The sequence below is a fragment of the Apium graveolens genome, chromosome 6 (assembly GCF_009905375.1).
Source record: "Apium graveolens cultivar Ventura chromosome 6, ASM990537v1, whole genome shotgun sequence".
Taxonomy (NCBI): Eukaryota; Viridiplantae; Streptophyta; class Magnoliopsida; order Apiales; family Apiaceae; genus Apium; species Apium graveolens.
Window position 1 is genome coordinate 231528014 of NC_133652.1, and position 16067 is coordinate 231544080.

A 16067-nucleotide genomic window follows, 5' to 3' on the forward strand; every position below is an offset into this window, starting at 1 on the left:
TCATGTGGATACCATAGAGGTGTTTTTTTCGAGAGGTAGACACAAAGCGTGATAGCTAGTTTCTCCGTTGAGTTCGTGAAAGTCAAGCTCTTGAAAGGATCTCCGTTGAGTTTGTGAAAGTCAAGCTCTTGAAAGGTATGATTCGTTATCTCCATAATCTGCCCACAATTATACATGGATCCTGTTCTTGGGTTTCAAAATTTTTTATTTTATTTACGATTATCCGCTGCATTTTATGCCTCGGAACCCAACAATGGTATCAGAGTTACGTGTATAAGGGGCTGATTTGGTTACGTGTTTACTGTATTTTTACAAGTATGCATGTGTTATGAGTCTGCCATGATAACAGTTATGTTATATGAGTCTGCCATGATAACAGTTATGTTATATGAATGATATGATGAATCTGTTAATGATCTATATGATGATACTTGTATGTTTAAGATCTTCCATAACTCATATGTATGCGATCTCTTATAATATGTATACTGATACATGTTTTTGGTAAATGGGATATGGGTCATGTGTATACTGATACATGCTTCTGGAATAGTATTCTAATACATGTTTTGCTAGTATTATGATACTTAATTTTGCAAAAATTTTCGCCATCGGTGGGGCTCGCTGCCCCCCCGAACCCCTGATACATATTGCGCCCTAGGTCGATCCACGGTTTAGGGTTTCGTTTTAATTTATGCTTATGACATATGCTTTACTTATTTATTATTCTTGATTGGATCATGATAAGTAATAAATAGTATGTCATCTTTATATGATCTATCATATTTTTTAATGGTTACTTGAGCATGGTGCATAGTTATGGCTTTAAGACCTTAGTTGTAATGGTTTATTCTTTTGGTTTGTAATAAATACGGCTTGCATGTCGTTTTCTATTTGTAGTTGTTTTATCTCGAATGTAACTCGAGTTTTTTTGTAAGTTCATTAGTATAATTCTTAATGTAACATCTAAAAAGGACAAGGGAACAAGGAGGCAACCTATGGAGGCCAAGGAGACAATGAAAGCAATAGAGAATACATATGTAATAGTTATTTTTTTACACCATAGATTGACCTTGATCTTTTCATTAGCCTGAAAAGATCATATATGATTGGGCCATAACTATTGCACGTTTACTTTACGCACTTTTCATATGATGTATAAATAGTATGTGTAGATTAGAAAATGCATGTTTTAATTAGATTAATGATGCATGTATGTATTAGATACATCACCCATGCCATGCCTTTAAACAAGATAAAATCTGTAACGACTCAAGATTTAAAATTAAAAAATGATCATGAGATTCTCGTGTTTATGAAATACGGAATGAAATACGAATCTTCTTTATTTCCGACATGGGCGATTTTGTCAACAACGAGTTCATAGAACTTGTAAGGCTGTGGGTTTTAAGCGAGACCGATGTGACTCCTCCACTACCTGGAAATCAAACCATTGACGAGTATTGATTTGAAGTATTTTATTCAAGGAAAAATTGGGAATCTCTTTATGATGAGATCATGATCGTTCTAAATTAAAAATCCCTAAGTAAAAATATTAAGTTTTAATCAGATGTTTTCCAATGAATGAACACTCATTGAATCCTAGATCGATAAGGGGAAGGGCTGTCAGTGGCAGGGGACTCCTATCTATCGTGGTGAAATGCGACGAATATAAATGGTTATATTCGGACGTTGTATCATTGGTTCTAACTTAACCGAGTCATCATAATAAGGTGAATGTAAACGGTTATATTCAACTATTATGGACTTAGAAGCATAGAGTTTGGTTAAAAATCTATTAGATAGATAAGATTAATTGTTGTTCACCAAACTATCCAAGAATTATATATAATATAATTGACAACTGCTGTCTACCTAAATAATCATGATTTAAGGGCTATCAGTGGTTGACTTAGGACATGACAAAATATGGATCTTGGCTCACTAGAAAGATTTATGGGATATACTTTCCGAATTAATAGTCAGGGCTATTAATTTCATAAAAAATAGTAGGAGATATATTATGAATATATCATAATCATATGAACATAAAATTTTAACTCAGACAATCTAATGTTTATTTTGCGCTTTTATTATTGTAGATACTGAGTAATGGCAAACAACACAAACACACTATTCGTACGTTCAGTCCTTGAGAAGGACAAGCTGACAGGAGGAAACAACTTCCTAGACTGGCAGAGGAATTTGAGGATTGTCCTCAGGCAGGAGCGTAAGCTTCATGTCATTGATATTCCTCCTCCAGGCCCCCTTCCTGAGGGTGCTACTGCTGATGAACGAGCAGCACGCACAAGGGATGAGAATGATGCAAATGATGTTGCATGTCTTATGTTGGCAACTATGAGTGCTGAGCTTCAAAGACAGCATGTGCATATGGATGCATATACTATCAATGAGCACTTGCAAAGCAAGTTTGCAAGCCAAACTCGTCAAGAAAGGTTCAACACGAGTAAGTCACTTTTTTATTACAAACAAGGGGCAAATGAACTAGTTGGCCCACATGTTCTGAAGATGATTGGTTACATTGAGTACGTTGAAACTTTGGGTTTCCCGATTTGTCCGGAAACTAGTATTGACCTAATCATGAATTCTTTGAAAAAGAAATTCACTCAGTTTCTTGTGAACTACAATATGAATGAATTTGACAAAACACCTACTGAATTGTTGCATATGTTGAGAACATATGAGACCAACATGAAGACAGCTGAACCAGCTCCCATACGGATGGTGGGAAATAAAGGTAAGGCCAAAGGGTAGGGCAATTGGAAGGGTAAGATGAAGATTACATCCGATTCTACACCCAAGCCAAAGTCAGGTCCCAAACAGGCTTTAAAGCCTAAAGGTGGTGTGACCAAGGGTGAATGTCACTACTGTAAGAAAGCTGGTCACTGGAAGAGAAACTGTCCAATTTACTTGAAAGATCTGAAGAAAATGAAAGCAGTTTAGATTTATGGATCAAGTATTTATGTTATAGAAGTCAATTTGTCTATTTCTACATCTTGGGTATTGGATACTGGATATGCTTCTCATATTTGTAGAAATGTGCAGGGCTTGCAGAGAAGTAGGACTTTGGCTAAGGGAGAAGTGGACCTAAGAGTAGGCAATGGAGCAAAAGTTGCTGCTTTAGCTGTATTATTTATCTATGCCCTCTGGGCTTGTTTTAGAACTAGAAGAATGTTTTTACGTGCCTGCGATTCACAGAAACATTATTTGTGTTTCTTGTTTCGACAAGAAAGGTTTTTCGTTTACAATAAAGAACAACTGTTGCTCTTTTGCTTTGAATGATTTAACCTATGGTGTTGCGCGTTTATTTAATGGTTTATATTTTCTTGATTTAGATAATCCTGTCTGTAATATAGAAAACAAACGACTTAAAATGAATGACTCAAATCAAACATACCTCTGGCATTTTCGTCTAGGCCACATAAATGAGAAACGCATATCCAAATTACATAAGGATGGATACTTGGATAAGTTTGATTTTGAATCATACCAAGAATGCGAATCTTGTTTGCTTGGTAAGATGACTAAAGCCCCTTTCACTGGTAAGGGTCAAAGGGCCACTAAACGTCTGAAGCTAATACATAGTGATGTATGTGGCCCAATGCGTGTGATGGCTAGAGGAGGCTACTACTACTTCATAACATTTACTGATGATTTCAGTAGATATGGATATGTATATCTTATGAAGAACAAATCCGATTCTTTTGAAAAATTTAAAGAATACAAGGTTGAAGTAGAGAAGCAAATTGGCGGAGATGCAAGTATTAAGATCTTACGATCCGATCATGGGGGTGAATACTTAAGCACCGAATTTAGAGAGTATTTGAAAGAGTGTGGTATTGTATCACAACTCACTCCTCCAGGAACACCTCAATGGAATGGAGTTTCAGAGAGGAGAACTCGCACCTTGTTCTACAATTCTGTACTTAGAGAAATTTCTTCACTTCGAGATCTCCAATTAAGCTGTAGAGAACTCGACATCTCGATAGGCATGTTGGCTTGTCGATATCTCTGAAACTTCATTGTTGACTTCACTTATCGACAACTCTGAGTTCTCTAGTGAATTTTGGTGTATCGATAACTCAGAGTTCTCTAATGAATGTATACTTGTCGATATCTCTGAGTTCTCGAATGGGTATCTGACTTATCGATATCTCCAATAGCATTTCTTGAGTTCTCGATAGACAATTCCTGAGTTCTCGATAGGCAATTCCTGAGTTCTCGATAGGTCTTTCTGAGTTCTCGAATGACTTCTCTATAACACTAATTATGTGACTTGTAGAGATCTTGACTTATAATGTTTTTCACCAAATAGAATTATTCAACTCCAAGCTTCTTCATAATTCTTCTGAGGCATGACCTTCTTGATCTTCTTCCAGATAGAATTCTTAGGCTTGACATTGTTTAGGGAAAAATTCTCCAGTCTGCTCCATTTACATTTTACAGACATTAAGTGTTACAAGTATAAATTACAGATTAAGGTTACAATACAACTAATCTTAGAGTTGTCAGAATGACTTAGTCTTGTTACGATACAGGCATGTCTTGCACAACACTTGTCATCATCTTTCTGAAGACCTGCAGTTCTACTACTCTCGCTAAAGAACCCCGTGCAAAACTCGGCTGATTCTTCCTTCAGATAGCCTTCAGCTATATAACCTTCCGGATAAAATCAGTTTTGGACATAGCTCTGTAATATTTTATTAAATCTTTCAAATGGAAACATCCATCTATAAAAAACTGGTCCGCATAACCGCAATTCCCTTACTAAAAGGACTATGAGATGTACCATAACATCGAAAAATGATAGCGGGAATATTTTTTCCAACTCGCATAAGGTCAAAATCAAATCTGCTTGGAGTTTACTCAATTTTGACACATCTACGACTTTGTTGCACAAGGAGTTGAAAAAAAAGCACAATCTTATTATACTTACCCTAACATTTTTTGGAAGCACGGAACGAATACAAACCGGTAGTAAATGCTGGAGTAGGATATGGCAGTCGTGCGACTTCAGCCCATACAATTTCATATCAATAAGTGATATACAGTTTCTGATATTTGATGCATGTCCATATGGATGTTTCATATTGGACAATGATGTCAACATAGTTTTTTTTCTTTTTTAGACAAAGTAAAAGGGGAAGGAGGTAAGTATGTCCTCTTTTCACCTATTTCAGGAGCTAAATCAGTCCTTACACCCATATCAATCATATCAAGACGAGAGAAAACACTGTCCTTAGTCTTGTATTTCATATTAAGTAGTGTCCCAATTATATTATCGCACACATTCTTCTCGATGTGCATAACATCTAAACAATGACGCAAGTGGTGAAATTTCCAATATTCCAATTCAAAGAAAATTGATTTCCTTTTCCATGCATACTCTACCTTTTTCGCCTTCCCCCCTTCCCAAAACTAAATTTAAGCTGCTGTTGTTGCATTAACACTTCTTCTCCGCTAAGTGGCTCAGGTGCGTAACCAAGTTCTTGTTGTCCATCAAATGCTATCCGCTGCCTCCTATAAGGATGATGCTCATCTAAATACCGACGATGGCCTAGATAACACATTTTCCTACTATGACTTAAATATCTAGCGACAGTGTTATCACCACATACTGGACAAGCCTTATACCCCTTATTTATGTAGCCTGATAGATTTTCGTATCCCAGGAAGTCGTTTACTGTCCACGTCAAAACGAGGACAGATTTGCTATGTGCATCATACACATTTGGTTACCCTTCCTCCCACAATTTTTTTAAATCATCGATCATTGGTTGTAGATATATTTCAATATTATTTCCAGGCTCATACGGGCCAGAAATCAATGTTGATAACATCATAAACTTCCTCTTCATGCATAACCATGGAGGAAGATTATAAATTACTAACATGACCGACCAACAGCTATATCGATTGTTTAATCCATTATTGTGTGGATTTATACCATCGACCGCTAATCCTAAGCGTATATTTCTAGCCTCGCTACCGAACTCGGGCCACCTACAATCTACATTTTGCTAATCCTAAGTGTTTTGAATGTTCTATGACTATTCAATCCAATGAGGATTACTGTGCTAGATGCTGACCTAGTAGTCTTTAACCAACTAGAAATCCCATGTTTGAATTAGTTATTTATGTGGAAATCAATTAAACAAGCAAATTCTGATTTTGAGCTTAGTCAAATTTACTTTGTGTATCTTATTACTAAGTCATAAACTAGTAGATTCTTGCTTCTTATCTGTCAAATTCTGATGTCAGTAAATCTTAAGGATGAACTACATGCTTGATAAGCCTCACTTATCTGAAGAAAAGAAAAGAAGAAAAATCAAAATCGGGTACTACTTTGAGATCTAGAGTAAATATGTGAAAGGGAAGACCCAAGTGCATTGCTGGTATTATTAAGTAATATGCATTAGAAAAGCAAATAAATTTTTCTTGGTGACTTTTCACATTCTCTGATTACTGGAGAAATACTCTGATAATAGCATAAATTCTGATAACAGTTGTGACTTACTTACATTGAGAAGCCACTGTCAAGAGAATGTCAAAAGATGCATAAAATGAGCACAAACAGTTGAGGTGGACTCTTGCATAAATTTATTCTATAGAAGACTTCAAAATTAAAGACAGATTTTAAGCACTTTTCTTAGTTATGTCTTATTTCTAAGATATACTGAAGTTTATCAGACTTTAATCTTTATCTGATCATTTGTAAATGCACACACTCTCACTCCATGTGAATGATGAAAATTACTGTGGTGATTAAGTTATTTTTGACAAACAGTTAAGTATTATTTGAATAAATTATGAGGACAAGTTCTGATGATTAAACTCTGAAGAACCCAGTCAGTATTTGTATGAAGAATTACATAAACAGACATTCACTTTTTGAGTACAGAAGCCATATTCTGATGACTGTTAAGTTCTGATAATAGTCAAGTTCTGATGCAAATTCTGATATTCTCTGAAGCTATTTTCTTACAGGAATTTTATCAAACACCTTTTATACACACAACTTTCTCACTTATTTCTCACAGAAATGGCACCAAAGGACATCATTTTCAATGGAGCCAAGTTTGTTCCCAACAACTACATGACTATTCTTAGCAAGGACGAAGCTCTATCAGATTTTCACTTCGTTCAGGACTTTCTTGCTAATAGTGAGATTGGGTATGCTTTAACCCAACCAGAAGCACTCTCAGGAACTCAAGTACTGGAGTTTTGGAGGTCAAGAGTATATGATGATGGTGGTACAAATGGGTCCCCAAGCATCATATTTACAACAGGGGAGGATGAGCATGTGGTGACTTTGTCAACTGTTAGACAAGCACTACATTTGCCAGAAGACTGCAATTTCAATTCATCAATTGAGGAGCCGGCCCTTCAGCAAATGATGGAAAATCTGGGCTATGAAAAGTCTTTGTCAAAGTTGGGACAATTGAAGAGACCCCACATCAGGAGGGAGTGGAGTTTTTTCTTTGACTATATTACAAAAGATTTTGCCAATAAGTGCTCTAACTTTGATGCTATATCCATAACGAGTCAGCAAATCGGGTATGCTCTCTTGAATCAAACACATTTTGATTATGTTAGTGGTGTGCTAGGATTTATTGGGGATAGGATGCAAGAGGACAAAAATACTGTATATTTTGCTAGATTCTGTCAACTTATTTACAGTTTTTGTAATTCTGATGAGCCCCAACTAGCTAGTGAGTTGATCCAACCCTTTAAACTTGCTAAAAGGGCCTTCACTGACTTATTATCTACTGATAATAAGAATACTGTAATAAGACCCCTCCAAATTCCTCAATCACTCAAACATGTCTTAGTAAACTCTGATCCAAATACCTATACTGCCTTATATCTTGATGTACAAGCATCCCAACCTCCATCAGTACCTACAACCAATACACAACCTACCACTTCTCAACCTCAACTAACTCAACCTACCATCAGAACATATTTCCAGCCAGCACATTCTCAACCTCAACAATCTGCTGCCACATCAAAATCTAAACCTTCAAGAATAAAATATGTTCCTAAATCTCCACCAAGGAGAAGAAGGATGATCCTTAGGGATGAATCAGATGAAGAAGAAGCACAGGTTCATGCATCAAAACCTATGACAATTGAAGCTGAAGGGTCAACCCATTAGAAAAAGACTGAAGCTGAGGGTTCAGATATTTTGAAGAGGAAAAGAACTATAAGTTCTGATGCTACTCAGGAAACTCCTTCACTATCCAGGAGATCAAAGAAACAGAGAGCATGAAGGCATTTGGCACAACCTCATTTTGAGGATACTCAAGAAGCTGAGGAAGGGGATCAGGAATCTCTGATCTCATTAGAACCTGTTGTAATTGAAGTTTTTCCATCCCCACCTCAAACTAAAGACACTGTTCCAGAAACAGTGATTACACCTCCTGTCTCTCCAGTTAAAGGAACAACAGTTGAAGATTCAGGATTAAGTCCTGAAATTGACCTTCATAGGCTGATAATTCCAACTGTGTTATATCTGGAAGCTCCTACAGTACAAGTGACAACTCCACCAGTTTCTCCATTACATGTTGATATTCCTACCACACCTATTCTGGATGTGGACAAATATGAAGTTGTACCAGAATCACACACTTTAGTATTGTCAGAAGATGATGAGTTTTCTGCAATTTCTGGAGAGTCAGCTCCAGTTAATACTCCAACTCCCATTCTTGGAAAGGAGGCACTGATTGAAAAGTTTGTTGAACAAGCTGCTCCTGTTCCTTGGGAAGAAACTCATAGAGAGGTTGAGTGGACCAAGAAGTGGAATGAATCTGAATTCATTCCAAGCTCAAAAGTTCTGACAGAGCACATTGCCAAAGCTGATGAGCTGATGACAAATTCTAATTTCAAGCACCAACTCAAAGTCACTGCTCTAAGTACCAAATCTCTTCAAGGTCTACACTCTCAAACTCATGAAAAAGTTGACAAACTTCTGGAATTAGCTGAAAAGCTAGATATGACTCTCAAATTAGACAATTCAAGACTTATCAGACCTATTTATGAGAAAGTTGAAGCAATTGAGAAGGTTCAAGAAAAGCAACATGCCCAAATTACCGAGGTCCTGCAGAATCAAGCCTCTCAACAAGCTCAACTGAATGAAATTCAATCTTCAGCGGTACTTCTTCTCTCTCTCCTACTACCAGATGATGCCAAAAAGGGGGAGAAGGTAGTTAAGTCCAAATCCAAATACTCAACTAGTCAAATTCTGAAGAAAAAGCATGACAATGACGATGACCAGGGAAATTCTAGCAATGGCAAGGGTCAGGGTCAAGGGCAAAACAACAAAGTTTCTTCAAGAAAACTAATTTCTGATGCTAAAAAATCTTCTACACAGAAGAAGACAAGTTCTGAAACTGCTTAAACTCAAAATCTGATAGCAAGTTCTAATAATAAAAATCTGATATCAAGTTCTGATGTTTTGATTCAAGCTAAAAGTCAAGACTCTCAGAAGTTCTTGTAAACTCTGAAGCTAAAGGGAAAGCAGACTACTGTCTACTACAAAGATCCTAAAATTCAGACACTTGATGAGCAAATTGCTAGAAGATTATTTCTCAAACATAATCCTGGAATGGATTTAGAGACTTTAAAGGAGGAAGAAGCTAGATTTGCAGTTAAGAAGACAAATCTTAAGTCTAAAGCTTCTGATGCAAATAAACCTCCAAGGCCTAAGGTAAAAGGTATTGTGATCAAGGAGAAGTCAATTTCCGAGGCATCTAAGCCCAAGACAAGATCACAAGTTGAAACTGATCTCAAAGTTAAGGGAAAAGGAAAAATTGATGAACCAACAAAGGCACAGGAGATGAAGATTCCTCAAAATTCTGATGAAACCTGTATGCAAACTGGTTCAAGTATTTGATGATGCTGCTGCAGTAGATGAAACTGTTCAAACTCTAAAGAAAAGGAAGATAACTGAAGAACCTAAAAAACCTCTGACACAGCTCAAGTTGTTCAGACTGAAGGACAACAAGCTACAGAAGAAACAACAAATTCTGATCAAGTCATCAAGACATCAACCTCTGACAGTGCTCAAGTTGATTTGAGTAAATTGACATTTACTAATAAGAGAACGCTCCTATGGAAGAATGTTAATCCATCAGATCCTAAAAAAAGCCAGCTGCTATATGATTTAATGACTGTTGGATTGAAATCCAGAGAAGCAAGAGACATAGCTGGATTATGTTCTGAAGAGGCCAAAATCAAGACATGAGTTGAAGTGCTTACAAGAGATCCATTTTAATTGACTGACAAACCTCTTGAAAAAATTACACAGAAACACCTTGACAAGGTTATATCTGTTCAAGTGGTACTGGATGCTCATGATAAGCATAATGTCAAAGAAAATCTGATTCTATTTCTTGAAGATGGAAGAACATATCAAATGTCAGAATCAGATGTGCTGAACAAATCTCTAAAAGAACTTCAATTCTTTAATTATCTTTTAGAGATAAAGTTTGAGATTACCAGGAGATGGTCAAATTTCATAATGAAGATCATAAGGGATAAAGCAATAATTTCTGGTTCAAGGATTACATAATTCATTCCTAATATAGTTGAAGATGATGAAAGTGAAATTCCAATGAAGAAGGATTCTGCTAAACTTGAAGTGATTCTGAAAGAGAAATGTCTGTGCTACAATGAAAACTCTTCTCATCCAAGGGTGATCAGACTTGGTGATGGTTTAGAAAGAAATCGTATCTCAGCACTTAGGACTGCAATCTACCAGATTGGAAGTCAAGATGAAGAGATGAAGCAAGTCAAAGCTATAATATCTCAAGTCCTGAGGAATAAAGAAGAAAAACTGATATCAAACTTTGTCAAGAATCACTTTGGATTCAGATTGACTCAGTAAGATTGGTTAAAGCTACAAGGACTGTAAGTTGTAGTTAGTTGTCTAATTAAAATCTCATTGCATTTGTACTTAAATGTTTTTGACATCATCAAATCTATTAACTTGTATATTTTTCATAATTTACAAGTTGGGGGAGATTGTTAGATATATTTGAGATGTCATGTATAATCTGATTTGTGTTTAGTTTTCAGAACTTAACAATATGACTTATCAGGATTTACTGGAAATCAGAACTTACTGAAGTCAGAACTTAATATCAGAACTTAAGGCGTAAGAAGATATATATCAGAACTTAAGTGCGGGAAGACTTCAGATAAGGAATGCGGCTGATTTACAGGAGAAGATCTGGACTAAAACAAAAGAATATATGCATGAAGAGTTAGAGGACTAGAAGACTTGCAGAAGACATCTGATTGATATATTTTAGGAGACAGAATTATATTCCATATCAATTAGAAGATATCTTGTAACTGTGTATTATATAAACACAGCTTAGGGTTTACACCATATGTGTTATCATTATCGAGAAGATTAAACATTGTAACCTAGCAGCTCTTAGTGATATTGTTCATCACTGAGAGAGAACAACAGTTCTATTGTAACAGAGTTTATTTGAATATACTTGATCTTTGTTACATACTTGTGTTGAAATCGATTTGATTGTATAAACACTATATTCAACCCCCTTCTATAGTGTTGTGTGACCTAACACACCACTTCTGTAAAAGTGACCACTAATTCTTCTATTTTTTGTGGTTAGCCAATGTATACAGAAAACCTGCAAGAATCTCCTCCAAACACATATTGCTTGTCTAATTTAACCCACCTATGTCTTTAACCATCTCAAGTAGTACAACAAATGTTCTTCGATTTACGCGTAGAAAATTTCTACACATTATAACACTTTCCCTTATCATTGTGTTCAAATCATACAATCTCCTTTTTCTCCTACTCCTTTAATCAAGTTGTATACCCTGAGAATTATATAATGTATTTTTGACTGAGTAACACATCAGATTTAACAAGACAACACAATTAACCATTGTAATTATAAGACGAATATAATCCCAATTTCTTCTACTTCTCAAGGGAGTACTGATTCGAGCCATTTCTGTATAAGATGATAGAGAATTATATATATATATATATATATATATATGACATGAAAGATGAAAATTTGAGTTTACATCAAAATAAAACAAGACAATACTTCGATTAACACTATCCATAAGAAAGAGAAAAAGGTAAAATCATGTAGAGCTTTAAAAAATATAATTAGCACACTTCAAAAAGTGACAAGAATAACGAGAATATGAGAAAAAAGAATGATGATGTTGAAGGCTTACCTTGGGAGTTCTTGAAGGAAGATATTGAATTTGATCTTCGTTGTTGTTTCAGAATTTTTTTCGGTATAAGGATATATGCGAGTAACTGATAAAATGAGGGAAGATGAGGTAATGAGCTGCGGAAAGAGAATGATAAAACCTAGTGGTTAGCGGGGATCAGGATAGAAGAGTATTGGGTAAACCCAATAATAAAATTGGTTAAAGGAAATGATTCTTTTTTAAAACAAACAATAACAAACGGAATTAAAGTAGTTATTTCCCTTTCCCTTTATTGATTACCTATAACCAAACACCCCCTAACATTCTAGATAATCAGTCAATAAACTAATCTTATCGAAAACAGAAGGCCTTGGATACATAATAACGTTCTAGATCATTATTAAAAAAATTAGACAATCTGTCTAAACATATATCCCTAACAATAGTAAAAATGACCTTAAAATTTGTAAATATATACTACTCATGATAATGAATTGAAAATTTATTGTTTATCTTTCATGTCGTTATTTGTAAATATTATCTTGACAAATTCATAGAGATCATATCAATATAATTTCAATAGAGAAATTTTAACTAGAAATGATCTTATCATTGTACTTCACATATCCTTTTCGTAAATTTTATTGAGATTGGAAACTTTGCCTCAATGCCAAAATTTCCAAGTTTGGCACAATCAATACAGTTAACAGTTACTAATAAGGTTAAAGCGCCTCGTAATTTTAATAGACTACATAATATCTAACATTAGGAAATAGAATGTGTAGTTATCTATAAATATAAAGAAAAAGTTGAAAAGAAAGCATGATTAGCAAAGAGCTTGAAGTGGTAGCTAACCTTTGCAAAAAGATTTAAAGGTTCTCTTTAAAAAACACATATAAAGAAAAAAGGGCCTATACAAATTTTCGGTAAAATAAAGAAAAAATTGTCGAAATGAAAAGTGATACTTGTGATAATCCCATCATCTAGGTAGTGTAATAATTAATGAAACTCACCTGAGCTCATGATTCCTCCAGCATTACCACCATCTCCTCCTCCCAAAAACAATCCCTATTGATCAAAATTATAAATATCACTACATTATTTGACAAAATGATTTTGATTGTTTGACTGGAAAATCTGTGGAGGTGGTTTATGGACGTTATGGACCTGAGATCGAGCTCTATGAAGGTCTTGCTCCAGTTGTGATAGCCTTATCCTACCAGATTCCAGCTGCTGCACATATGCCTTCACACACGTATAAACATATATCAAACACATTATAAACATTAAGTGGAAATAGCAATAGCATCCACAAAAAATTGAATTAACAAGAGAAATATTTAGCTGGACAATTCAGCGTATTCCTTTTATTAAAAGCAATAGCACCTTTTTCGGAGTCTGCTTTTCCTTGCTGCTTCTCTGTTTTGAGCTAGTCGTTGCAGTGTCTGAAAACCAAATGCATGAGCAGATTCGGTAAAAGACTGAATTCTTTCAAAAGACTACAATATGTTTATTATGAAAAGAAAAAGCGATAAATTTTCCAATATTTAAAACCTTAGCATCAAGTACTCTATCAGATGTTGCACCTGGTCCTCTTCTCTGCAAAATCCAAGAAATTAATTGGCAAATTACATATTAAATCTAAAGATACCCTAGAGGCTATCAATCACTGTGTGTGTGAGCTCACACACTTGACAAGCATATGGTTTTGGTGTTGATATGGGAAATAGTTTTTAGAACGGTTCATGATTATTTGATGAGGTATTTATATTTGCTAGTCATATACTATCAATTCTTGGTAGTTTTCTGAAAGGATCATGTTAAAAACAAAAGATATCACCTTTTTCTGATATTCTTAGGAGAAGAGGAGAAAAATGAGACAAATTTCCAACCTTTTCAAGACTGTGATTTGAAGGTGGTTGAGTTTGTGATGGTCCTGATGATGATATTGGACTATCACTTGCCATCTCCACAACTTGTAGCTGCTGTTGATGAAGTTGGTTTTGATCTTGTGGAAACTGAATATGGTTATGGTCAAAAGCCTGTTGATGATCTGAAGATGCTATTCTACTAACTGGAGATTCTGGTTCCAAACGGCCCCCACTAGAAAGTGTATTAACTGCTGATCCTGAATCATTACTCTCTCCTCCTGACTTTGAACTCCCCTATTAATAAAACAAATCAACAAGTGAACACTTCATGAAAACATTTTGATTCCAGAAGGGTACTTGCACACACAATCCACAAGGGTCCTTTTGTTACAAGTGAAAATGACTATAGTTCAAACCAAAGTGCTCAGCCTTCAAAGTACTTGTATTGTGGTCCTTTGCAAACATTGGAATTTGGAGTACAAAGTTTTTTTACCATGAAGACAAAAAGCCCAAATAATAATAAAAAAAGATAGAAGTAACTGAGAACTAAAACTACCTTTGGAGTTTGTTGAGGCCTCATTGGCCAAGAAGGAAACATTTCTAAAGTTGCTGCAGGTTTAGATGTGTAAAAAGCTGCAGATCACAAAAGCCCCCAAAATCTCTAAATAAATCAGTAAAATATAAATAGATTTACAAAAAACTCAAGTAAGAAAGGATCCAAGTAGAAAGAAATTAATGTTATAAAGGCAAGTAACCTTACTTCCAAACCTCCCAACCCAGTCATGAAGTTAGTAAAACATGCAAAGTAGACAAGTTTCCTATTTTAAAACCTCACACCATTTAACTCTAACTCCTTTGTATTGCAATGATTAATATGTCAAAAATGGTAAAGCCCCATCTTGGCCTTTCTTACAGAGACATATTCTCATGAATATAAACACACTCATAAAGGTTACTATTATACTTGCAAACGTCAGAAATGAAAAAGGAGGGAAAACAAAAGTAGAGCCAAACATAATTTAGAGTCATCATGATTAAGCTTTAAGTTTTGAAGCACAATAGCTTCTTCCAGCTCTCCAAAATCAAAAGCAGATCCTTCTTGATGATTGCTGAGATAGATATTATATTTACTAACCATGTCAGAGATATCTGAACAGACATTTGAAAAAATAAACATAATCTAATTTTTTTTAAAGAATTAAAGAAAATTTGTAGCACAGTTAGTTTCAAACATGTAAATGTATTGTTAATTGTCCTCCACTTTTTGAAAACAACCATAAAAGAAAAATATATATGTGAAATTAAAAAATTGAACAAGACTTGTAGAACAATTACATGAAGTTTGCACTAGGTGGAGGAAGGCCATGAAGAACTGCATATGGAATGTGGTGATGGTGAAGGTTTGAAGGACGTAAGTTTGAGCAACCAGTCTCTCCAACTTTATGACTCCCCATGCAAGCAACTTTAGTTCATATCATTTTATAAGTATGAACAACACTCATCTTATGTCATCATTAAAGCTGTGTTTACAAGCTTAGAGAAGAAGGAATGCAAAATATATATTGATTCAGTTAAGTTGTTAAAATGCCGGACTGTTTCTTCTATATATAGTACAATTATGCATCACTACTTCTATACAAGCCATGCTTAGTTGTCATACTCATAAGGCTTTGTTTGGCCAAAGGCTACTCTAAGTTTATGTTGCATAGACTCTGCTGTTATAGCTGAAGCTGCTAATTGTGTCTTAATACTCCCCCCTTTGTGAGAACCAGAGGTGTCATATGTGTCGTCTGGTAAGCCTGCCGTGTTAGCCCCCCACAAATTGGAGACCAATGGAAGAAAGTAAGTCCCAATTTGGAGCAACAAGTCCAATGAGGCACTTTACCGAGACCTTTAGTTAAAATGTCTGCAGAGTTAAGCTTGATGCAACAGGAGGAACTCTCACTAAACCAAGAGCAATTT

At 35.3% G+C, this 16067-nt stretch overlaps 1 protein-coding gene across 1 annotated transcript in view; it reads right to left on the reverse strand.

Annotated features, from left to right (window-relative positions):
• Positions 1 to 15559, reverse strand: part of LOC141668947 (transcription factor TGA9-like) — a 34000-nt gene extending 18441 nt beyond the window's left edge. The window contains exons 1-9 of the mRNA XM_074476017.1: positions 15441 to 15559; positions 15120 to 15214; positions 14662 to 14738; positions 14127 to 14399; positions 13789 to 13833; positions 13624 to 13679; positions 13402 to 13483; positions 13248 to 13302; positions 12256 to 12371 (exon numbers count right to left, since the gene is read on the reverse strand). Of these exons, the coding sequence (XP_074332118.1) occupies positions 12304 to 12371; positions 13248 to 13302; positions 13402 to 13483; positions 13624 to 13679; positions 13789 to 13833; positions 14127 to 14399; positions 14662 to 14738; positions 15120 to 15214; positions 15441 to 15559 (870 nt within the window). The 3' untranslated portion in view covers positions 12256 to 12303. The remainder of the gene's footprint in view (positions 1 to 12255; positions 12372 to 13247; positions 13303 to 13401; positions 13484 to 13623; positions 13680 to 13788; positions 13834 to 14126; positions 14400 to 14661; positions 14739 to 15119; positions 15215 to 15440) is intronic.
• Positions 15560 to 16067: the final 508 nt, after the last annotated feature.